The following is a 26,518-nucleotide window of genomic DNA, read 5'->3' as shown; positions in this document are numbered from 1 at the left end:
ATATTTTTTATAATTTATAAGCAAATAATAAACATGGAAAGTACTAATTCAGGTTACACAAGAAAAAGAGTGACTCTCAGGCAACTAAATTTTCAATGCTTCAAAGTAGCAATTTAAGAAGAGAAAGATGCTACAATTGATGAAATCGACACATGAAGCGCATCATAAAAGGCCTAACAAAGTTTAACATGCCTGTCCCAAAGCAAATACATTTTGCATTTAGGAAAGACAAAGCTTTATCTGAGTTGTTCCAAGAGAGGTATTAATTACTAGACCTAGCAACAAAGACTATGCATTTTTATATTGTAAACTGCAAATAAGATATATTCAGTGGGATTGGCAACATTCACAGACCAAGTAAGCCAAAAAAACTCAAACAAGACATCCCAATGAGAAAAACGCACTGCCAATCTGTCATTTTGCTAATTACTTAATAGAAAATTTGCATCAGGATTACAGCTGCTAAAAGCCCCGTGCTTGCATCATCATTCTTCACAAAACTACAACGGTGTAAAAGAAGAATGACTTAAGAATCAAATATAAAAAATGGGTATTTTGCAAAAAGTCGTAGAAGGAAATGAGAAAGGCCTCAGATCTCATAGCTTTTGAAAAATCAGTCGCAGCGTTACTTTCTCTTATTTTGTTTTTTTTTTTTTTTTTTGCTAGGGGCAGTTCCTCCAGAGGCTTTTCACCACTTAAACATTTATATGAAGCCTTTTTTTTTTTGACAGAAACTTATAAGCATCATTGATTGATTGATAAACATTAATTTCCATGCTTCCCCTGAACCACCTCAAAGAAATCGAAATAGAATTTCTCCTTCACATGCACTTCGGCTAGAAGCCAACTAACTAATGAATAAAAGATTTCCACAACTCCTTACCTTAACATTATGACAACATGGCTCGATTATATCACTAAGTTCTAAACATTAGTTAACACATGAAATTTAATAGAAACAAGGTCAGGTTAAAACCTAAACAGAGCAGCAATTACATCGCTACTTTTTAGAATGTTAAAACTTAAAAGCAACAAACTACAGTCACCATACAAGAAAACAACCAAAAAGCAAGAAAATCAACAAAAATAGAAAGTAAATTTTAAACAAAGACTACTCACAAGCTTAATGGCAATCTCTTCGTTGGTCTAAATGTTCGTACCTAAAAAGGGAGATTATAAAAAAAATTTAAAAAAAAAAACACCAACTTACACTCAAATAGGCAAAGGGAGAAAAAAAGCATGGGACGAACCCAGATAGATCTCTCCAAAAGAGCCACTGCCGATCTTACGACCAAATCGAAACTTATTACCAACACAAGGTTCCATCAATCAACTTCAAATAAGTAATTTAAAAGAAAAAGGAAATTCACAACCCTAAACTATAATCCGAAACCCCAAATATAATAATATCGAAGATGATTTTGTACATTGGAACCTGAAAAATAAGGTTTCCACTTACCAACCAAACACTCCCTGACAATTTATTACATGCAACTTTTTGAGCGACGTCCATATATAAAAATAAAATAATACACGACTGGGCAGTAAAGAAACACTAGACGAAAGTCCGTGAGGATAGCATTAACTCAGGGACAAAAAGGGGGCTGACTCGTGGCCACGTTGCTGCCTACTATCTGACAGTAACAGCCGGGCCCCAGAGGAGCATGTAGTTGCCTTGCCCGCTGCCCCTACATGTTCAAATCCCCGCACTTTCAACTCCGTTCTGTGGAAAAAGATTGAAGACAAGTTATCGCTGCCGGCCCACACCTCCTTCCTCAATTCATTTTATCACTGGTAAGTATGTTTGATCTTCCTTTTTGATTAGTTTTGGGTATTTGATCTTCTGCCATTTCATCATAATATAAATTCAAGTTTGATCCTTGAGGATAGATGGAGATGAGAATACTTTGTTTTATGTTTCGAGATGGTATTAGATTTGATTGGTAGTGGCGTTTTTGGGGTGGAAAAAGAAAGATGATATATATCGTGGATTGATGTTGTTTTTGTCTTTTTATTCTTTTCTCGCCGTGATTTAACAGTCACGAATCTCTTGCTATTTGCCTGGAAAAAAAGTAAAGGTTTTGGCGATTAGATTTAGTGTCTGATTTCACGGCTTTCTAGCTGAGACCCCTTTCTTACCGGGTCCGGCCATACCTCGGCCGACTGGGTTTCACCTTCTATGTATGATTCTCGGGAATCTGTGTCATCATCGTCGGTAGAAAAGGTTGGCCTAAAAGAGAAAAAAAAAAGTTCAACAAACAATTTTTCTTTCAACTCATTTATTTAAAAAAAAATTTAGATGATTACTTATCTTAATCCATAAAATTATACATCCTTAATGCACATGTTAACTCGTTAGAAATAGTTTATTGGACAATATTTAGTACACTTTTAGTGTAGTTTTTAGACTTTATAAATAATATTTGAGAGTTGATAAATGTTATATAAAAATATAGTAAAATATTTAAAAATTAGTTATTTAGAAAAAAATGCATGTAAATTTTTTTGTGAAATAAAGAAAAAGTATATTGCCAATATATCAAATACTTACTCAAAATTTATATATAATAAAGACTGTTGAGTATTTGGTATGCTAACAATCTACTTTTTTTAACTTTACAAATAATATTATAAATTTGTCACATGTCTCATTTTTTTATATAATTTTTTAATTTTTACTATACTTTATATAGACCCAATTTTATTTGCGAAATTTTTAAATTTTACTAGTAGTATATCGAATATTTTTAATTTTTAATTTTATATATTATCTATGTATGAAATTATGATACAACTATTTAAAATGAACATAAGTAGATTTATTTGTAAAAACTTTAAATGATATGTTAACTTTTAGTTTATTGATAATGCATAAAATTATTGGGTAAATTATTAACATTTTAGCAAAGGGTTTATATTTGATTGATTTATAATATATAATTTTATATATTACCTTGATCATACATGCAAGGTTTTATTTTATTTTATATATTAAAAGAAACCAATTATTTGTCTAAATCTTGAGCAACAAATATGGCAAGTGGATGGTTTTTTAATCAAAATTAACGTCATGGGTTAGCTACTATTAGCAACTACCTCAACTATTTGAAAAACCATCTTGAATACATTAAATATTAACTCTTTAGTAAAAGATTTATATTTATTTATATTTAATAAATTAACTGTATATAATTTTATAATTAATGAAATTATAAAACAATTATTTGAAACGCAATAAAATGAATTTAATTTTAAAAACTTTAAATGGTATATCATCTAATTTATTAAAATTCATAAAATTATATACCATTAATGTATTAAATATTAACATTTTAGCAAATAATTTATATTTGATCCACTTGTAATGTGTAATTTTATACAAGGTCAATAAATGAAATGAGGACCTAAATAATATTTTATTTGAAAAAAATCTATTTTTTCGTAACAAATATGCCGAGTGCATGGTTTTTTAATAAAAAATAACATCATGGATTAGCTATTATTAGTAAGCAACTCAAAAATGATTATTTGTGGTTTAAAACCATTCGGCCTGTCGAGTGGGGTCATTCTTTCATTTTTATTTTATGCCTCAAAGGAGCCCATTCCACAAACAATTTCCTTTAATATCCCTTTCCAATCCCACGAGCGGCCCACAACCGCCCACTTTAAATTACTGAAAAGCGATCATGTGTGGTCAAGTGCTGCAGAACTATCTGAAACAAGGGTCCCGATTCCTCTGTCATATCTGATTTCTCACAGCCACTTCTCCTGATTTATTCAGCCTTCAAAAGCTAAGACATTCTTCAACGGAGAATCCAACGCACTCCGTCTCACTTTTCTTTTATCCGTTGTGCTTATAGCAGCAACAGGTAACTACCACCTCATCAACATGTCGTCTCACCACCTCTCTGAGTTGGACTCCACCACCGATTCCGTCGCGTCCTCTCCACGCTCCGAGCACCATGCTCCTCATGATGCCCGTGTACGGTTCATGTGCAGTTTCGGCGGAAAGATCCTTCCACGTCCACATGATAATCAGCTCCGTTATGCCGGTGGTGATACCCGCATCGTTGCCGTCCATCGTTCCACCTCCTTCGCAGCCATCCTCACCAAGCTCTCTAAACTCTCAGGTAATCCAACAACAAAAGAGAATGGATTTTCCTTGTTTTTATTTTTTAATGACGTCATATTTGATTTTAATCTGATCTGACTTTTGTTTTGTGGTTAGGAATTGCCAACGTGAGTGTTAAGTATCAGCTTCCGAACGAGGATCTTGACGCGTTGATTTCAGTGATGACCGATGAGGATCTCGAGAACATGATGGAAGAATATGATCGGCTAGCACAGAATCATAACCCTCGGTTGCGGATTTTTCTTTTCTCCAAAGGCGATGACTCTCGAACCAGTAGCATCAGCTCACTTTTGGACGGTTCGGTTAATCGTGAGCACTGGTTCTTAGACGCTCTTAACAGTGGAGCCAATGCATCTGGTCTCGAACGCGGCCGTTCCGAGATTTCCTCGATTGTATCGGAGGTACCCGATTATTTATTCGGGTTGGATAACTCCGATGAGGTCCAACCCCGTGGCCCGAAATTAAGTATACGTCAGCTCTTGCATGAGAATGTCTCGGTTTCGGACCCGGGTTCGCCGGCCCCGGTTGTTTCTTCATCGCCCTTTTGTTCCACCTCATCAGCTCCAGTTGTTGTACCTTCAATGCCAGATCTGCCACCGGTTAAGACTAAACCAGATAACCCCGAACCGGGTTTTGAGTCAAAGCAGAATCAAACAGAGAGCTTGGTGGAGCAACCCGTTTTGCAGCCAACGACATATTCGGGTAGTCCTATGTGGCACTATATTCCGGGTTCTCATTACTCTGTACCTCCCGCTCAACAAATACCTGTATATTATGTTCCGGGTCCAGTTCAATCCGGAAATCCGCAGGTTCAACCTGTTCAAATCCGGCCACAGTATGTCCAGCAGTATCCAATGTCAACGGGTCAAATACCGGTTGGGTATCATCAGCCGGTTGCTGGTGTGGGTCAAGCATACAGGCCAGTAACGCACGTGGACCCTTATGATCCCGCATTAAGAGTGGCTCCTGATGGTGTGAAACAACCTATATATTATGGAGTTAGAAATGCGGGTCCAGTGCCAGTTTACTCAGGAATGGTGGTGCCGGGTGGGGAGGAATTGGGTAGAAGCGGGTCGGATTCAACACAGGGTCGGGTCTCGCAAGAAGGCCTGTAAGTGAGCGTGTGTTAAATAATGGAAAGGTAATTTCGTTTTGGTATGGTTGGTTTGATGATTATCATGAACTGGGTTTTAATAAATGCTAGATTGTATAGGCTGGTTTTGGAAGTTTTTGTGATTAAAACTGTGAATGGCTTCTGATTTTGAAACAAAATGTATAGAAAGTCACAAGGTTTGCTCTAAATATGTAGATATAATAGTGTTTTCTTTGCAACTATAATTGTGTCTTATTGGAATGTTGTGATCATAATACCAAGTACCTAAAGGATTTACCGTAGCCAACAATACCTTAAGCGTGTACATTAGAGGTAGGATTCAAACGAAGTTACATTTATTATTGTGGTGATCCAAAGGTAAGGATGGAAAAAGTCTTAAATGTTTTTTAAATATATTTTTTTCATTCAATTAGCTACTTTAACTTTGAGAAGACATAAAAAAAAGTCTTCAAATTTAAAAAATAAATTAAGTCATTATGGTTTTTTTACATTCAATTGAGTACTCAAACTGTCAAAATATATCAAAAATATTATCAAACTTTTTCAAAAAAAAAGCAATTAAATCACTGTTGTTGTCTTTTTGCACTCAATTGAGTACTTGAATTGTTAAAATACACTAAAAATACTATCAAACTTTAAAAAAAAAACAATTAAGTTTTTGTTTTTTTTGGCACTCAATTGTAAAAAGGCTCTTTGATCGTAAACTTTAACAGTTGTTTTTTAAAGTTAATTGTTCCAAACTTTTTTCAGTTAAAGCCATTTCGTGTCACAATTACGATGTAACATGTGATAAAAAATTAAAAAATAAAAATCAGTAAAAGTTATAAAAATTTTTAAACTTTAATAAAAATATAAAAAAGCATTTAAAATTTATTAAAAATATAAAAATATATAAAATCGTAAAAATATATAAAAATTATAAAATACATCAAAAAGGCACTTTAATCATTAACTTTAATCATTAAAAATTATAAAATAAATATTTAGATTAAAAATCTACGTATAAATACACATGAAGATATTCCAACCTAAACATTTAAGTTCTTATAACGTGAATATCTTATTAACAAATTAATTTAAATATTATTAAGTATACGGAAAATATTATAAAATATTTAAGAATATCCGATTTTACGATATGCAACCTTATGTACGTTGATATTGGAAATAGAAATAAGATTTGAGAGGTACATGGAGGTGAACTTGGGTGGGTTGGTCTTCAAAGTTATCGGATTTAGATTGGAAAGTGAGGTGGTTTCAAATAAAAGCCATTGGGCTAGCCATGCACCTTGACTTCTGTTTCAAATACTTCTTCATTTTCACCAGATGCGATAATGCCTCTACATAATGATCACTTTTCCTAGAAGTTACTGTTAGAGAAAGAACGTTTTTTATGTTTGATTTGCGAAAAATATATCAAATTTTATGGAATGTTATTAATTTTTGGGAATTACTTTTCCTTAAATATGAAAATGTCATTCTAGTTAGTTTATTATTAAGGTTGAAAAATATGATTGAAAAAATATTTTTGAAAAGTTTTAAGTTTTTAGAATTGTTATCAAAAAGTATTTTTAAAAAGATAAAAAATTTATTTTAAATGTGATGTTTTAAAGTAAAAAATATGCATTCAAATGGTATTAAAATTTGCTAATTTATGGTATATGAAATATATAAACTTAAATTTTAATAAAATATTAAAAATAATTTATTAAATCATTATATTATGATTCATTAGTATTATAATATATGAAATATATAAATTTAAATTATAATTCACTCAAATGTAAAGCGTTCTTATTTTCATGTGTCATTATCAGCATCACCACTATGCCATGTTATTATTATTTTGGCCTTAACAACTATTCAACTAAAACTGTAATAAAATAAATTACGATAACTCAATATTAATATTATTGTAACACTCTATACTCAATCAGATTACTGGATCCTAGATACGAGATGTCACATTCATTGTTGGACCGGCTACAAGTTCATTTGCATAATATACAAACAATTTATTCAAGTTATTATGATCGTTCTTAATTATAATACAACATTTAATCAAATTCAGGTTTTAAACGAGCTTAGAAAGCACTTATGATGAACCAAGGTTATCGGGGGATTAAATTGTAATTTTCAAAGTTATCAGGTTGGCATTGTGATGTCAAAGGTGTAATGACCCGATTTTCAATGGTACCAGAAAATGCGATTTCAGATTTTCATTTTTGTAAACCAAGCTCATAAATATTAATTATTAATATTTACTATAATAACATAAAAATGTATTGAAGTTTGGCCAAGAATTTTATCGAATTAATAGTTAATTAAGGTTTAGGGGCTAAATCGTAAAGTTCAATCGCTATAAGTTTTTATTTGGCCAAAGGCTTGATGATTTAAACGAAAATTAACCAAAGGTCTAAAATGGTAAATAAACCATCTTAGATAAGTATAGTAGACAATGATGTTAAGATTTTCTTAAACCTTAATTTTAGTATAATAAAAAGATGGTGGAAAGAAAGAGAAAAGAATTTCTCTTCTTCCTCAACTAAAGACCGTCCACCATAAGTGAAGGAAAAAAGAAAGCTTCCAAGGGTTTCCAAAATTTTGGCCACTATTTAGGTATTGCAATCAAGTCTTTTTCTTGTAATTTTTATATATTTGGAGTCGTGGGAGCTTGATTTAGCTAACACATGTATCGATTGGTAAAACTGTTAAATTTTTTGAAAGTTGCCATAGTTAATTTCTTGAAGAATTAGACTTGAAATTGATAGATTTTAAGCTTAGAATATGAAAAGGACTAGACCGTAAAGTTAATTTAGCTTATTGTTAACTTTATTACATTAGGGACCAAATTGAATAAATGTAAAACTTGTTATGAAATTGTGTTAGAAATAGGAAGTTTATGGTCCCTGGTGAGAATATTTGAAATCATATTTTAATCTGAGGCTAGGAATTTAAAGTTATAATTATTTCGAGTTCAGGGACTAAATTGAATAAAATGTAAAATTTTAAGGTTATGGAAATATTAAATTTATAAAGGTTCATTCATATCATAGCATAGTAAGGAGATGTTTAGTATTGATTGATGGTATAAAATAATTGTTTAGATCAAGAATCAGAATGAAATGGAGTTGATCGGAGAAAAGCTAAAACTTCGAATTATCCTTGAAGTATTCGCTTTATGTATTTTGAACAGGTAAGTTCATATGGGACTTACCACTTTATTCTATTTTATGTTTGAACTTATCTATATGTTAGTTTTAACTAGAATTTAATAGATTTGACACATTTGGTTTAAGTTGGACTAAATTAAATATTTCTGCAAATATTTGGTTATTATGAATTTGTATGGGAATAAAAATATGAGAATTGGTTGTTACAGGACTTGTAAATGAAATGTGTGAGTCGGTACATGTATTCATAATGATATAGATATAGATATGAGGCATAGTAAATGTGAGGATACGTATGACATATCATTAGGGTTATACGCGCGATTAATCAAAGGTTATACATGTTATTACGAGATCTAGCATTTGTTGCAGATTCTCAAGTTATACGTATCGAAGGTTTAGCCTAGACAGGTAACTTCAATATAATGTTAGCTTGTGTGAGCAACCCTGATATACTGCCAGCTTGTGTGAGCAACTTATTTTCGTATATCAGAGTCCGTTTTACTATAATTCCATCGAGCGATATTTCAATGAATTGAAAATAGAAATTAAACTATGTAATGGAATGGAAATGATAATTGGGGATATTTGTTATATGAATTGTTACATGACTTTGTTTAAGTTTTGAGATTACTCATGATCGTTGAATGTAACTAATGTATTTGGTTGATGATATTGTTATATGTATAGATATGTCATGATGTGCTAAAGGATAGTAAAGTTGGTTGCCAAAGGATATGTATAGATATGATAAAGGTATTTTTTTAGTTTCCATTTGAACTTACTAAGCATTCTTAATTCTTACCTTAGTTGTTTACTTCCTTGTAGAACTGCCGAGTTGGATCATTGGGGAAGCACACACTATCCAAAGATGGTAGTTATATGTTCATTTTGAGTCTAGAATATGTAGCTTGGACATATGGGTCTTTAGTATGCTTGTAGTTATTTTGTAGTGAATGGCATTATGTGCTTGTGTGATGTCTAATGTTGGATGTATTGTTTGGTATGTATATTGGTAGTACACATTTTGGTTAAGTTTGATGATGTATACATGATGAATTTACCTTTGAATGGTTCGGCATGTTAAGCTATCAATTAGGCCATTTGAATTGGTTCAGCTAAATAATGTTTTAGCAATGGTAAGATATATGATAAGTATGCTATGTAATTTAGTATATGTTTTGACTTATTCATGTCAAACTCTTGAATTGGTAGTTTTAAATTAGTAAGATGTTTGTGTTTGAGTTGGAAGTTGAAGGCATTTTGGTAGGAGTAGGTGGAATAGACATGCATATAGCTAAATGTCTATAATTAGTTGGTAAGGTATTGAATGAATGATTGATTATTTTATACATGAGTTGGTTGTAAATTGGTTTAGTTAATTAACCTTATTTTGGTGAATATTGTGTGAAAACATGTTTGATATGATTTGGAAATACTTAAATTAGGTACCAAATGTGCATGTTAGCAAAAACAAGGCCAACGTTGCGACAAAAGGTATTTTATGTCGCAATGTCAATCAATAGTGAGTGACGTCGTGATGTGGGTATGCATGTCGTCATGACGTGGCTTACTATGATGACTTCGCCGCGACGAGGAAACCTGAGGTCGTGATGTCAGCTCAAAACTTTTAAAAACTTTGCACTTTGGTCTTGCTTCATACTCGGGTTAGAAAAAGAGTTTTTGTAAGCTCGTGTGAGAACATAAATGATTGTGCATCATGTCATGAATACTTATTAATGCTAAATACATGTCTTAAATGGTCATAAAGCGTATAACTACCCATAGTTGCTCCAACAACGATCGTAGCATCCTGTGATTCGAACCTGATAATTTGGTCGGGCAGGGGTTTTATATTTATTGGTATTAGAGATACATTTTAGTTGATTTTAAGACTGAACCATGGTGTAAATCAAGTCCAGAAATATATGCAACCAGAGTCCACTATGGTGTGTTACTTACTGATACGAATTGGCTTTGTTTTTCATATAGATAAACCATGTCATCTGATTCTAACAGCGTAGTAAGTGATGAAGTTGAAAGTAATAATCCCATCTCTGATCAAGGAGTTGCTAGAAGTTTGCCCATTCTGCAAGGGCTTGGAAATGATGCTAGAGATGTCTTTATGGATATGATGAACCAATGGTTCACATAGTTTACGAGAGCTACTCCTTCCGTTCCCTAACAACAAATGCCCTTTCTTCCACCTAAAATTCCCCTTTATGGCACCACATTTACCCCAGGTTCTTCAATTGATACCTATGGTCCGCTCTCCAATCGAAAAAATTCGTAAATGTAGAGTAGAAAATTTAAAGGCAAGAAAGAAGACGACCTTACAAAAGCCGAGTAGTGGTTAGAAAATAATTAGAAAGTTCTTGATAAGCTAATGTGTTCTCTAGAAGATAGTGTGAAATGTGTCGTGTCTCTACTTAAGGAAGAAGCATATTAGTAGCGGACAACTTTGACATCAATAGTTCCAAGAGACCGGGTAAAATGAGAATTCTTTTTTACTATATTTAAAAAGAAGCACATCAGTTTATTATACTTAGAGAAAATAAAGAGGGAATTTATAGAACTGAAGCAAAGAGAAATGACTGTAGTTGAGCACGAATGAGAATTTTTCTGCCTCAGTAAATATACGAGGGAGCTATTGTCTATTGAAATTGATATGTGTACTCATTTTTAATGCAGTCTGAATGAAGATATACACATGTTAGTGGGAGCATTGGAGTTGAAAGAGTTCGTTGTGTTGTCCAAAAGAACATAGAAAATCAAAGACATGCATAACAAGATAAAGCAAGCCAAATCCAAGACACAAACTCTGGCAAGTGTAGTATGGCTAGATCTTTCCCGACTCTTCCACCTAAAAATTTGAGAGATCTTCAAAGTCATTTATCTACTTTTTTAGGAATTTCAAGGAAAGATTAGCCAAGAATGAGTATTCCGCAACCCTAGACTACATATGTAACTAGCGTAAGGAGTGCTCACAATGTAGATAGATAAATTTGCGGGCACTGTGGAAGAAATCATGGGGGTGAGTGTAGGTTGAAAAGTGGAGCTTGTTTCTATGTGGCTCCAAAGAACATTTAAGGAGGGATTGCTCAAGAAGGTCAGATGAAAGTAAAGAGCAAACTGCTAAGACTATGTCAATCTCTTAGAGAGGGAGTAAACTTGGGTTCAATAGTGGTATTGGTGGTAACCTGGGAGGAGCTAGGGATACATCCTTGAGATTTGAGGCTCGTGCACCTATCCGAGTCTATGCAATCTGAGACAGAGAGGAGGTCAATGTTCCAGATGTTATTATCGGTACATTTTCCCTATTTGATGTCTCTGTGCATGCATTGGCTGACCCTAGGTAAACTCATTCATATATTTGCACATCTTTATTGACAAAAAGAAACATACCAGTAGAATGAAATAGTTTGATGTCCGGGTAACCAACCCATTAGGACAAAGTGTTATTGTTAACAAAATTTGTAAAAATTGTCCACTAAAAATTTAGGGTTGAGAATTTTTGGCCAATCTAATGATGTCACTGTTCGATGAATTTGATGTAATCCTTGTTATGGATTGGTTGTCTTGTCACAACATGATGGTCAATTTGTAAACAAAAGAGAATTTCGTTGAAATCTATAGAAAGTGATTTGCTAAATGTTGAAACTAGTTGATCGGAATGTCCAACCAATATAATCTCAACTATGTTAGCCGAAGAATTGTTTAGAGAGGGATGTGAGGCATATTTGGCCTATATCCTAGATTAGAGAATATCAGGACCCGAGTTGGATCACGTTCCAATGACCTTGTCATAAGTGTGTTACCAAGATGTACACACTGCTTGGGATTGAAATGTTGAATAAAAGACTTAAAAATTCTCACTCTAATGAGACATACCTTTGGCATTTTAGACTTGGTCATATTAGCCAAGAAAGAATCACTAGACTTGTGAAAGATGACACTTTAAGTTTGCTTAAAGTAGTTGATCTTCCACAATGTGAGTCTTGCTTAGAAGGTAAGATGACTAAGCGATCTTTTAATGCAAAAGGAATGAGGTTTGTAAAACCCCTAAAACTTGTGCACACTAACGTATCTGGCCCTATGAGCTTTAGTGCAAGAGGTGGTTACAAATATTATATAACCTTTATTGATGATTATTCCAAATATGAGTATGTGTACCTAATGCACCGTAAGAGTGACACGTTTGATAAATTCAAAGATTTTTGTGTGGAAGTGGAGAAACAACTATATTTACCCATAAAGGAACTTCGATCTAATTGAGGTGGGGAATATTAATAATATGATTTCATAGGGTACCTCATAGAGAATGAGATTCTATCCCAGTAAACCATATCGGGTACTCCACAACAGAATAGCATGGCAAGGAGAAGGAATCAAACATTTTTAGACATGGTTCGTTTGATGTTAAGTTATTCAAAGCTAAAATTCTCTTTTTGAGGATATGCGGTACAAACAACTTGTTATATTCTGAATGATGTGCCAACTAAGGCAACATCAAAAACTCTATACGAATTGTGGAATGGTAAGAACTTGAATCTAAACCATTTAAGGATTTGGGGATGTTCAACCTACGTATTGGATAAAGATGCAAGGAGGTTGGACTCACAGACAGAATTGTGCATGTTTGTAGGATATCCAAAAGGAATAAAGGGTGGTTTGTTTTGTAACCCAAAGAAGTAAACTGTGATAGTGTCATTCCATGCTACTTTATTTGAGGAAATTACATGAATGACTTTAAACCTCAGAGTAAAGAAGTACTTGAGGAACAGGAAATATATAAAACCATACGAAAATGCTTCTAAAACCAACTCTTAATAGTAGACCTGCAAACTATCAACAGCGTAGGGTGCTCTGTCACAGTAAGAGGAAATTACATGAACAACTTCCAACCTCGGAGTAAAGAAGTACTCGAGGAAATTTCAGGAAATATATAAAATCCTACGAAGATGGTTCTAGAACCAACTCCTAATAGTAGACCTGCAAACGATCAACAGTGTAGGGTGCTTTGTCACAATGGGAGGGTCTCCTGTAGGCTTGAGTTTTTCCACTCCAGTGGAAGTGTTTTAAATACCGAGTTTGCCAAACAGGTAGATGACAACCCACTCACATATGAAGAAATGTAGAGTGTTGATTCCAAACTTTGGGAAATAAATATTAAAGTTGAGATGAATTTTATGGATTCCAACTTTGTGTGGGAACTTGTAGATTTACTAAAAGGGATAAAACCCATAGGGTGTAAGTGGATCTACAATAAGAAAAGAAACATGAATGCAAAAGTGGAAACTTATAAGACTATACTTGTAGAAAAAGGTTATACTAAAAAAGAATGTATTGATTACGAAGTAACAATCTCTCTGGTTACAGCTTGCCAATGACTAAGACTAGGATTCGCGTAATATTAACTAATCATTCCCACTACAAAATAGATATTTGGATGTGTGCAAAGCATCACATACATAAGAATTTCAATTGTTGAAGCATATGGAACCTTATTCATATGCTCTTTTTTTTCTACCGTCTTAGGACAATCGTCCAAAGAAATATGAAACCTAATGCAGTTGGTTGAGCGCTTGGCTTCACATCAGTCATTGTAAACCTTTCCAGTACGTTATTGATGTATGGAACTTGTGATAGAGCTATTGTTTTGTTTTTTCGATCCCTAAGGATTAGAATTCCAATAATATAACTAGCTTCACCCAAGTCCTTCATGCTAAACTATTGAGATAACCACAGTTTAACTGATGACAATTCTTCTACATCATTTCTAATAAGAAATATATCATCGACAGATAAAAAGAAGAAGACCACCTTTTTGTTCTTTATACGCTTATAAACACAAAGTTCATTAGCGGTTTTCTCAAACCCAAAATTTTTGATCATTTGATCAAATTTTTTATTCCATGAGCGGGATGTCTGCTTAAGTCCATAAATGGATCTTAGCAGTTTGCAAAATTTTTGCTCCTTTCCTTTGAAAACATAGCCAATGGGTTGAGCCATGTAAATGGTCCCATCAAGATAGCCATTCAAGAATGTTGTCTTGACATCCATTTGCCAGATCTTGTAATCAAGAGCAGCGATAATGGATAAGAGTATGTGGATAGACTTGAGGCTACACGAGAAAAGGTCTCATCGTAATCAATACCTTCTTTCTGTGTATAGTTTTTCCCTACAAGTCTAGCTTTATTTATTTCCACTTTCCCTTCCACATTTATCTTCTTCTTGTACATCCATTTACACCCTATGAGTTTAATCCCAACTGGTAAGTCTACAAGTTCCCACACTGTATTGGATTTCATAGAATCCATCATGACATCTATGGTCTATTTTTAGAGCTGGGAATCAAAGTCCTGCATAGCCTCATCGTAAGTGAATGGATCATTATCCTCATCATTGACTTTCATATTATAAATACTACCATCATAGATGAAGCAGTCCAATTTCTTAGAAACTCTCCCACTATGAAGGATTCCCGTATGCTGTTGATTGTTTGCAGACCTTTCTACAACTTTCTCGAGAATTGAACTTGGTGATTGTTCTACAACTCCCAAAAGTTCCTCAAGTACCACTTTACTTCGAGGCTTAAAGTTATCTATGTAGCTTTCCTCAAGGAAAGTAACATGTATAGAAAATTTAACGTATTATCTTTTGGCTTGTATAATAATCCACCATTTTTTCCTATAGGATATCGTACAAACATGCACAATTCTACCAATGCATCCAACTTTTTTACATCCTTATCCAAAATGTGTGCTGAAAAACCCCATATTCTAAAGTGATTTAGAGCGGATTTCTTTTCATGCTATAGTTCATAGCATGTCTTGCAAGTAAACTTGTTTGGCACACCATTCAGAATATAGTGAACCCTTTGTAGCACATATCCCCAAAAGGAAACAGGGAATTGTGAATAACTTAACATTGAAAGAACCATGCCGAGTAAGGTTCTGTTCCTTCTCTCAACTATGTCATCCTACTGTGGAGTGCCCGTGTAACACCCAAAATTGGGCATAGAAGTTTCAAGGGTATTTAAGGGATTTTAGCTTTAGTGTGCTCGAAAATTTTGTAAGCATGGTAATCGAAAATGTTTTCGTCTATGGCTTTTAGAAAATTAAATTAATTTTTGAAAATGAGTTTTAAATACCTTTAATTTTGAAATTAGAACTGATTTGTAAAAGAGTTAAAACTTAGAGTTTTTAAGAGGAAATTAGGCCAGATTTTAAAATTCAACATACAAACCCTCATTTATAGTTTTATTTTCATGTTAGTTATTCTCCATAACTTGTTCTTGCCTTCCATTTGTTCTCCCAACTCTTCCATTCAATTTTCTTTGCCAAACCAAAATTCCTTTGATTCCTATCACTTGCAAAACCATTAAACTGCCATAAAATCCAAGAAACACACCCAGAAACACCATAGATTCCTCCATTGTCAAGCTTGTGGGTTTTCTAGGTTTTCGATCAAACACTAAATTTTTCATCAACTAAGATAATGATTCAATTCCTAAGTAGTTTTAAATGATATCAGGTCTTTTAAACAAATTTTTAACTATTAAATCACATGTTTTAAATAAAAGTAAAAATTGTGTCATTAATGGTGGATTTCGGGATTTTGGGTAAAATTATGGTGTCAAAGTGTTTTTTAACTTGTTTTAACATGATTAGAATTTTTAATTTATTAATGAGTTTTCATGAAAAATTCCTATTGTTTGTCGAAAAATTTCGATACAATGAATTGAGTAGTTTTGTGAAGTTTAAAGGTTGAGAATCAGTCGTAGGTAAATAATTAGATGAATGGTGTTCATTTTAGACAAAAAGATTAAGTATAGAATGATATATTTGAATTTTAAGTTTTCTATACTGAAGGTTTCGGTCAAAAGTGAACCTAGCTTAGACTTGTGTTTTTGGATTGTTTGATGTGAGTCTTTAGCTATATGTTGATTGTGTTGTTGTGTGATTTACTGTGTTGAAGTGTTGGAATGTTTAGGACCTTTTATGAGTAAATATAAAGGCAAGAAAAAGCTAGTTTGAGGTTTTGGATTTTCGGCGAAAGCGTAATTGGTGAGTGTTTTGGAATAGCTGCTCGTAGACGATTCATTGTGTTAATTGAGAAATTAGAAGTAACCTAAACCCCTACTCGAAATTCTGAGTGTAAGTGTTCTCATACTTATGCTTAATATGTGATAAATATGCTTGTGTAATTGTGATAAAGATAACTAAGATGTGATGTATATGAATATGTGGGCATGTTATCCATGCCAAGCAACAGTGAATACATTATGCTAATGATATGAATATGCAGTGTTATGTGCGGAAAATCGGTAAGTAAAAGTGTGATTATATTGTGGATATTTTCGCCTTGTGACTTTATGAGATCGTTGGGTATAGTTTGCATGCCATTGGATTGTGAGTACTCACCTATATGTATAGGTGATTTGGGCATTGAGGCCTTGGGACTTATTTGGAGAGATAAGGGAATGTGAGTTAAGCTCCATTCAATGGGATATGTTTGGTGTGTTGGAGAGTGTTAGCTATATGCTTCACTTATAGGATATGTTCGACTTTATGAGTCATTTGGTGTGTTTGGAGATCTGTGTATCCGATGTGTGGTGATAGTGCCCACTTTATGTTTCATAACCTTAGGAGCCAAACTATCATTAAATGTGTTAAAAGTTAATGTGATTTATGGTGAAAAGTCAATGTGCTTTATGCTTAAATATTAATTAGATTTATTCTTAAATATTAATGTGATTTGTTCTTAAATATTAAAGTGATTAATGTTATTCTGAGCATTCACTGAGCTTATTAAGCTCACCCACTCCCTTTTAAACCATTGTAGATAAGTAGTGACAGTGTGAGTAGTGTGGTCTCCGAAGGGTGATCCAAGCCAAAAATTTAGTGGCTATTCATAGGTGTTTATTTGATTATTTATGTTTGGGAAAACAAGGCAATGTGATAGACTATATGCTATGATTTTTAAGTTGTTTACATGTTTATTTTGCTTAGAACCTATGGACTTAAAGTAAGTTTTATTGGTTTTTTGCTTGGCATGATTATGAGGTTTTGGGCTGTTATTTTGGGGTTTTTGGTGTCTATTTAATGGGGTAAATGATGCATGTTGTTTAGATTTAAGTTAGTATTGATTATATGCTTGGAACTGTTGTATTTTTATGGTATGGAGTAGAGGTATCGATATTCGAGTTTTAAAAACGATACCTCTGTGATTTTCGAAAATGCAAAAAATAGTATCAATAGTTTATCATGAGTATCAATACTCGAGGTAGAATTATCGATACTCTTTCAATGGTACCGATAATTTTCGTGACTTTGGTTTTTAAACGAGAAACAATAAGCAGTTTTGGTATCGATTTTCCAAGCAATATTGATACCACTTCTTCAGCATCGATACCAACATAACAGTTTTGAAATTTTTTCTAAGTGGTCCTAAAGTATGTTTAATTGATGCCATAACCTCGATTAAGGTAGATTTTGCATGTTATATTGATAATTAGTATATGTCTGATTTAAAATTTGTATAGATTCCAAGATAAAAAGATGTTTGCATGAAATGTGACAATGCATGATGTGTACAATGTGATACGGTGGTGTAGCGTCTTGTTACCTGGGCTCGGTGACCAACCCAAGTATAAGGTATTACATTTGATGGTATCATAGCTAAGATTATTTAACACTTGAACCTAAGTTATCAATGTATGTACTAGGTTTACGTAACCCATAGATCTAGAAACCCATTTGTCTGACTTTCTCTTTTGGCTTGAATTGTCTGAAAATGTGTGAATTTATTTGAAATATTTATAATTGAATTGAATGTGTGGTAGGAACGGGAACACATTGCCTTTATTCTAAAGTTTGTTTGTAGGAAGGTGACTTGGATCATTTCCCCTGCCACTCACACCTTTAGTTTGTTTGTGTATATGTATTAGATTAGATTCGATATGCCTTCTAGACGTGTTAATGTGAGAGCTAATGCTCAAGAGGATGGTACATCATCTGCACCTCTTGTGCCATCGCATAGAGTCAATATACGTGATAAGGGTGTAGGCCCTCTAATGGAAGCTATGATTGGAGCATTTCATTGGATTGCTGGTGCTAACCCTGCTCTCGAACCTGTGACTCTTGCACTTGTTAGTCAATGGTTGCTACTTGAACATCTACAGACGTTGGGTGGTAAAGATTTTTTTGGAGTGAAAGGTACCGATCCGACCGTAGATGAGTACTGGCTAGAGAGAGTTGAAAGGATCCTTGAACAAATGTCATGTTCTAACGAGGAAAAGTTGGGTTGTGTTGTGTCCTTACTTGACGGTGAGGCTCATTGTAACACCTTAACCCGTCCCTGTCGTCAAATTAGGGTTTCAGAGTATTACCAAGCAATTCCAAACAATTTATATCAAAATATGTCATTCAAAATTAATTAACAAAAACTCATTAAGAATCTATAAAAAAATGCAATTTGGACCTTAACTTGGGCTTTCAAGGCCCTAAAAATAGATTAGAAACAATTCGGGACTATTTTCAAAAAAATCAAAGGTTTTAAGAAAAAAATTTCAAAAACGTGAAAATAGGGGTCACACGGCCCCATGTAACAATCGAACAAGAGACACACGGCCATATTCCAGCCCGTGTCCTCACCCGTGTAACTCACTGAGTAAGGTTACACGACCGTGTAACTCTCTGACTTGCCACACACGGCCTTGTGCCAGGCCGTGTAGCTCATTGACTTAAAACAATAAGAATTCACAAATGACACATGACCGTGTCACAAGGCCGTGTGTTGACATGGCCGTGTGACAGCTTGTGTCCCATGTCATTTGCACCAAATTTGACCCAAAAATCATACTGTTTTAAGACCAAACCATACCTATTCCACCATTCCAATTATGCACACATTCAATAGACCCAGACACTACTACAACATACTTAAATATATCAAATCGATTAATCTATATCATCCAACCAATATGCCATTCAAAGACACCACATTTACATACTAAACATTTAGTCACAAAAATACTCAAAAGACCATATTTATATGATATTAAACAAATAAACATTGCTCTATGATTAAAACCACTTCATTCAACAACTAAACATGTAACACCTCTAACCCGTATCCATCGCTAGAATAGGGTTACGGAGCATTACCGTAAAGGTGTAACATAAAAACATACATTTCCAATCATTTCATTATACATAGCAAAGTCTATTCATACACATGCATACCATCCTTTAATCGATACTTCAAAGCCCTAGAAGCACTTTAGAAACAATTAGGAACTAAATCAGAAACATTTGAAACATTGAGGAAAAAGTTAGAAAAATTTAAACTGCAGGGGTCACACAGCCGTGTGACTCATATGGCTGAGACACACGCCAGTGTCTCAGGCTATGTAACATTCGAAATAGGGACACACGGTCTTGTCCCAGCTCGTGCCCGTGTAACTCTTTGACTAGAGAAATACGACCAAGCCACACGCTCGTATGCTAGGCCGTGTAACTCTCGGAATACCACCTTTAAAACCTACAGGGTACACACAGCTGTGTCACATGGCCGTGTGTCACGCACGGTTGAGACACATGCCCATGTCTTAGGCCGTGTGGACAAGAAATAGGCCAAATTCAAGCCATTTCTTTCACCCAATTCAAGCACACCCTTACAAGTCATTTGTACTTATGACCAATGTATCAAAACATGTTTAAACATGCATAAATTGACCAAATTCTATTCAACCAATATGGCATAAAGGCACCTCAAACACATACATTAAACATACCTAAACATGTGCATATTTAACCATTTATCGACTAACTTGTTTCCATAAAAAAACATATCACAATTGGCACAAACCAACCTAACCATATTAGATTCATGCCATAGCAAAATGACTTTACCATTTGGACCATTTCTCACATGCATCAAAGTCATCCAAATGATACCAATCTAGCCAATACCAAATGGTTTCATCAACCAATATATAAACATACCATATTTCAATCATGCACATCTATTCAAAAACTTTCCAAAGCATACCATAACTTGACCATGTTGTGGTTAATTCGTCACCTATCTTTTTTACCATTCAAACATACATTATCACATTTTCATAACAACACACATAAATAAGGCATCAAAAGTACCAAGGTTACATCAATCAAAATGAAATATACATGCCAAACCCATCAACTAACATAAACCACAAGTCCACCTATACATTTCATTATAACCTTGATCAAAACATCAAAATCTACCAATATAATCACTGGATAGTGTGATATATCTCTGATGAGCTTCCAAATCGATCGAGCTTCCAATAATTTGTAAAGTAAGAGAAAGACAACCACATAAGCAATGGATGCTTAGTAAGCTCGTAGAAACTTTAAACATAACATTCCATTTTAAATATGAACTTTATAAGTCATAAACAAACCTATACCAATGCTTCAAGATTTATCAAACTATATAACTATCAACTCACAAATGAATAGGTTCATTAAGATACCGAATACTTTCCATTTATAACATAATAAGGTCTTATAAGTTGAATTACATAATCATCAACCTTTTTTTATAACGGTGAATCATTTCATTTACTTACTTTCCATTCCATTTACTTTGCATAAGCTTAATTACGTTATCAATTAACGAATTAGTGTACCTATTCATAACATAAGTAAATTCCTTCCTTACAAGTAAGTCTTTTAACTCAACAGTCCTTTTTAATTCATCATATTTCATCACATCTGTAAACCCCTAACCCGTATCCGTCGCTGAAATAGGGTTACGGAGCATTACTGGAGTGTACATTTCAAGCAAAAAATTTAAAACATTTTAATTCACATTATTAATCATAGAAAAACTAATCCATAACATGCATATTGTCCCTTATACGAGCCATCGAGACCCTAAAACACATTAGAAACAAGTTGGGACTAAATCGGAAGCTTATAGAATTTTTTAGGAAAGAATGGAAATTTTAAAAACTATAGGGGTCACACGGCCATGTGGTCAGGCCGTGTAGACTTTCGAAGTAGGGACACATAGTCGTGTCCCAGCCCGTGTCTGTGCCTATGTAACTCACTAACTTGGGTCACACGGCCAACCCACATGCTCGTGTGCCAGGCTATATGTTAGGTCGTGTAACATCCTGACTTACAACCCTTTGAAAACTACGACACGGCCGTGTGTCACACACGGCTGAGACACACACCCGTGTCTCTACCCATGTGGATGAAAAACTAGGCCATTTCGAAGCCATTTTCTCACCCATTCATGCATATACCTAAAATCACTTTTTCACATATAAACAAGCCTTCAATTTGCACTAAGACCATGCATAAACAAGCTATTTAAATATGGTACATAAGCATACAACCAATATGCCTAAAGGAAACCTCAATCTCAACCCTTAAACAGGTATAACCATATACTCAAATTAGCCAAAATGTTCAACTAACTTTTAACTAAGTTTATACCAAAACATACTATTTGATTTGCCTATCCAATTCGCATCAAAAGGTACCAAATGTGCCATTCAACAACTAGCACCAATAGCCATATATGTCATTTATAACAAAAGTACCAAATCACCACATTCAAACAGATCACAAGACATTTATAATATGCATTTTAAACTACCATTCCATCTTTAATCATTCAAGCATCATGAACCAAGATATCAACCACTTTAATAACAAATATTTACATGCCAAAACTATATTCATATCATCATCGAAAAAGGCATAAACACAAGCCAAAACATATGGCTACTTCAACATCCAAAATACCTATACATGTGCATATTTAACCAATTATCACTTAACTTGTTTCCATGCCAAAACATAACATAATTGATACATAACCGCCATACTATATTAGATTCATTCCATAACTAGTTCAAAACCTTTCCAAAGCATACCATATCTTGACCATGTTGAGGTCATTTCATCACATATCACTGTGGTAATTCAAACATGCTTTAACATATTACCAAATTAACACATATCAACAAGGCACCAAATGTACCAAGGTTATGTCACCTAAAACGACATATACATACCAAACACATCAACTAACATTCACCTAATCATCAACCATAAGTTCAGCTATACATGCCATTATAACCTTAACAAAGACATAAAAATGTAACACCCCTTACCTGAGACCTTTTCCGGAGTCGAGCATGAGGCGTTACTTGACTTAACTTATTAGTTCGGGGCATAAAAAATTACTTTTAAAATTTATTTCACTGTTCACCATAATGCTATGTACCTGCACAGTAGTCACTAATTTAATTATAACTCGAGTTACGAAGCTAAAAATTTAGATCCGTAAATTTTTCCTGAAACTAGACTCATATATTTTATTTCCATAATTTTTTTAGAATTTTTGGATCAGCCAATTAGTACAGTTTATTAGTTGAAGTCTCTCCTATTTCACTGTTCGACTGTCCTAACCTCTCATCACTAAAAAATAATTATCTTCTTTTACAGACTTCATATGGTGATTCCACTTCTTTCTAATGAAAATAGACTCACTAAGGATTCTATAAATATAAATTATAACTCATAATTATTTCTATAAAATTTTTAATGATTTTCTAAAGTCAGAACAGGGATTTCAGAAGCCATTCAGACCATGTCTCACTAAAATTGAAATATCTCATAATATAAAAATCCTTTGTGGACAATGTTTCTTTCATATGAAAATAAACTCAATAAGATTTAATTATATATCTCATTAACTCTCTAATTCCATTTCTTCCAATTTTGGAGATTTTTCAAATTCACGTTACTGCTGCTGTCCAAAAACTATACCATTTCAAATTTTTACTCTTTTTATAATTTCTTTGTATTAATCAACATGGGAGTTCTCATATCGGTGCCCATGCCATGTCCCAGACATGGTCTTATGGGGGACTCTCATCTCGGTGCCAACGCCATGTCCCAGACATGGTCTTACATGGGACCTCTCATAATCTCAATTATGCCAATGCCATGTCCCAGACATGGTCTTACATGAGATCTCTTTACCCAAATATCATGACATTTGTATCCATTACATTCCCAATGTTTCAACGGGGCTTTTATCACTGATTCTCTGTCATCTCATACTTGAGTTAACATTAGATATTTTCATGAAATAAATACATAATTTCTGGAAAATAGCAGCATTAATAATAATTATTGAAATATTGTATTTATTTACCGTAACCTTACGTTGGTACCAAATTTGACCAAATCTAGCAATTTAGTCTTCAATCTTTTTCTTTCCTCGGTCTAACTCCAGATTTCGTTCTTCTTGATCTATAATAGCAAATCTAGCTTATTTGATATTCACATTTATCAAAATAGTTCTTGACTCAAAATTTGGAAAAATTACAATGTTGCCCCTAAACTTTTGCATATTTACACATCTGCCCCAAAGCTCGGATATTAAACTTCATCTCTTATTCTTATGTTTTATGACATGCTGAACATTTTTCCCATCTATGGCAACATCAAATTCCCACTCTAACACTCATGAACATTAGGTATTTTTACCGATTATGCCGTTTTACTCGTTTTCAATTAAAATCGTCTAGCAAATTCTTTAACATAATTTAAAGCTTCATTTTCTACCATAAAACATCAAAATAAACACATTTCACCTATGAGTATTTTTCAAATATAAACCCTAGGTTAAATTATTGCTAGAATAAGCTAAATCAAGTTACTGGGACTACAAAAACGTAAATAACATTAAAAACGGGGAATGAGATCACTTACTATGGAGCTTGGAAGCTTGAAAACCCTAGCTATGGCTTCCCCCTTGCTAATTTTGGCCAAATGAAGAAGATGAACAAAAATTGGCTTTTAATTTTGTTTTTAATTCATTTTAATAATTAAATGACCAAAATGCCCTTAATGAAAATATTTGGAAACAAGCCTAACCATGTCCATTTTTATCCACCAACTTAACCAATGGTCTAATTACCATATAAGGACCTCCAATTTAAAATTTAATAATAATTGGACACCTCTAACATGTAGAACTCAACCTTTACACTTTTTACAATTTAGTTCTTTTTACTAAATTGAGTGCCCAAACGTCGAAATTTTCGAACGAAATTTTCACAAAATCATTCCGTGAAATCATATACCATAAAAATATAATAAAATTAAATTTTATCACGTCGAATTTGTGGTCGCGAAACCACTGTTTCAATTAGGCCTAAAATTAGGATGTTACATTTCTCCCCCTTTAGGGATTTTCGTCTCCGAAAATCTTACCTGTGAAGAGATTTGGGTACTATTTTCGCATAGCCTCTTCGGGCTCCCATGTAGCCTCATCAACCCCATGCCTATTCCATAACACTTTCGCAAGTGCAATACTCTTGTTCCTTAGTTGCTTGATCTCTCTATCTTGAATTTTTACCGGTTTTTCAACATGTCATGTCTAGCTGAATCTCAACCTTTGTCGGTGAGATCAAATGTGATGGATCGGAGCAGTAACGACGTAGCATAGACACATGGAATACATTATGAATCTTCTCTAACTCAGTTGGCAAAGCCAACCGATATGCTAAAGGCCCAATTCTTTCAGTCACCTCGAACGATCTAATGAAAAGTGGACTTAGTTTGCCTTTCTTGCCAAATCTTAAATTTTTTTTCCGCGGGGATACTTTCAAAAACACTTTGTCACCAACTTGATACTCGATCTCTTTTCTTTTTAAATCTGCACAAGACTTCTGTCTGTCAGAAGCTGCTTTTAAACAATCTCTGATAACTTTTACTTTCTCTTCCGTTTCTTTGACTAAATCAACCCCGTAAGTTTGATTTCCCTTAAGTTCTGTCCAATACAAAGGCGTACGACACTAACGTCCATACAAAGCTTTATAAGGAGCCATCTTTAAACTCGACTGATAACTATTATTATAGGCAAACTCTACCAACAACAAATATTTTTCCCAACTACCTTGAAATTCTAAAATACAACATCTGAGCATATCTTCAAGTAGCTGAATAAGTCTCTCTAACTGACCATCGGTCTGAGGATGGGAAGCCGTACTGAAGTTCAACTTTATACCTAAAGCTTCCTACAATTTCCTTTAAAATCGAGAAGTAAATCTCGGATCTCTGTCTGAGATAATCGATAACGGTACCCCATGTAATCTGACTATCTTTGAAACATACAATTCAGTCAACTTGTAAAGTGAATAATACATACGAACCGGGATAAAATGACCTGATTTCGTTAGCTTATCAATCACAACCCATATTGCATCTTTCTTTCTCGGTTTCAATGGAACCCTGCTACAAAATCCATGGTAACTCAGTCCCATTTCCACTCAGGAACTAACAGAGGCTGCAATAAACCTGAAGGTACCAGATGTTCGGCCTTTACCTGTTGACACATCAAGCACCTAGAAACAAATTCTGAAATATCTCTTTTCATTCCTACTCACCAGTACATTTTCTTTAAATCGTTATACATCTTTGTACTACCTGGGTGAATAGACAAAGAACTGCTACGTGCTTCTTGTAAGATCTTTCAAATAAGCTCATCATTCTTCGGTACACATATCCAATTTTTGAACATCAAACAACCATCAGAACCAATTTGAAAATCAGACTCTACACCTGACTCGCACTAAGCTCTTTTAGCTTGCAACTCATTGTCATCTTTCTCAGCTTTACAGATTTCTTCGAGAAACATCGGTTTAGCCATCAACTCAGCTAAAATGGAACCATAATCAGATAAAGACAAATAGATATTGTGACACCCCTAAAGTGACCCTAGTCGAAAAGCGGTCTCGGGACCGCTAGACCGAGTCACCAAATTATTTGAATGTGATAATTATTGCCTAAAATATGTGAATATAAATGTGTGAAAGTTTTAAGCTTCGATTTAGTTAATTGCATGTGAATTTAGTTGATAGGACTTATGTGAGAAAATTTAGAAATGTGCTAGGCAAATGCAAGTGGCCTAATAGTGCATGTAATCAAAGGGGTGGACTTGCATGTCAATTTCCCCCCATTTAAGTACTAGTGGCCGGCCATGACAAGGGATGATGGGCAAAACATGTCATGAAAC

The 26,518-nt window shown here is 34.0% G+C and overlaps 1 protein-coding gene across 2 annotated transcripts; it reads left to right on the top strand.

The window, feature by feature from the left end:
* The first annotated feature begins 1,608 nt into the window (after window positions 1–1,608).
* On the top strand, window positions 1,609–5,464 carry LOC107901991 (uncharacterized). 2 transcript variants are annotated; one of them, XM_016828190.2, is made up of 3 exons: window positions 1,609–1,794; window positions 3,864–4,130; window positions 4,229–5,464. In XM_016828190.2, exons 2-3 carry the CDS (start codon window positions 3,890–3,892, stop codon window positions 5,245–5,247), a joined length of 1,260 nt encoding a protein of 419 aa, XP_016683679.1. In that variant the 5' UTR covers window positions 1,609–1,794; window positions 3,864–3,889; the 3' UTR covers window positions 5,248–5,464. The 2 variants fall into 2 exon arrangements, with proteins under 2 accessions (XP_016683679.1, XP_016683678.1); XM_016828189.2 differs by having other exon boundaries at window positions 1,679–1,794; window positions 3,861–4,130.
* Window positions 5,465–26,518: the final 21,054 nt, after the last annotated feature.

Source organism: Gossypium hirsutum, chromosome D06, assembly GCF_007990345.1.
Source record: "Gossypium hirsutum isolate 1008001.06 chromosome D06, Gossypium_hirsutum_v2.1, whole genome shotgun sequence".
In the NCBI taxonomy this organism is placed as follows: domain Eukaryota; kingdom Viridiplantae; phylum Streptophyta; class Magnoliopsida; order Malvales; family Malvaceae; genus Gossypium; species Gossypium hirsutum.
Note: the sequence above shows the minus strand (reverse complement) of the source record. Positions and strands in the feature narration are given on the sequence as shown.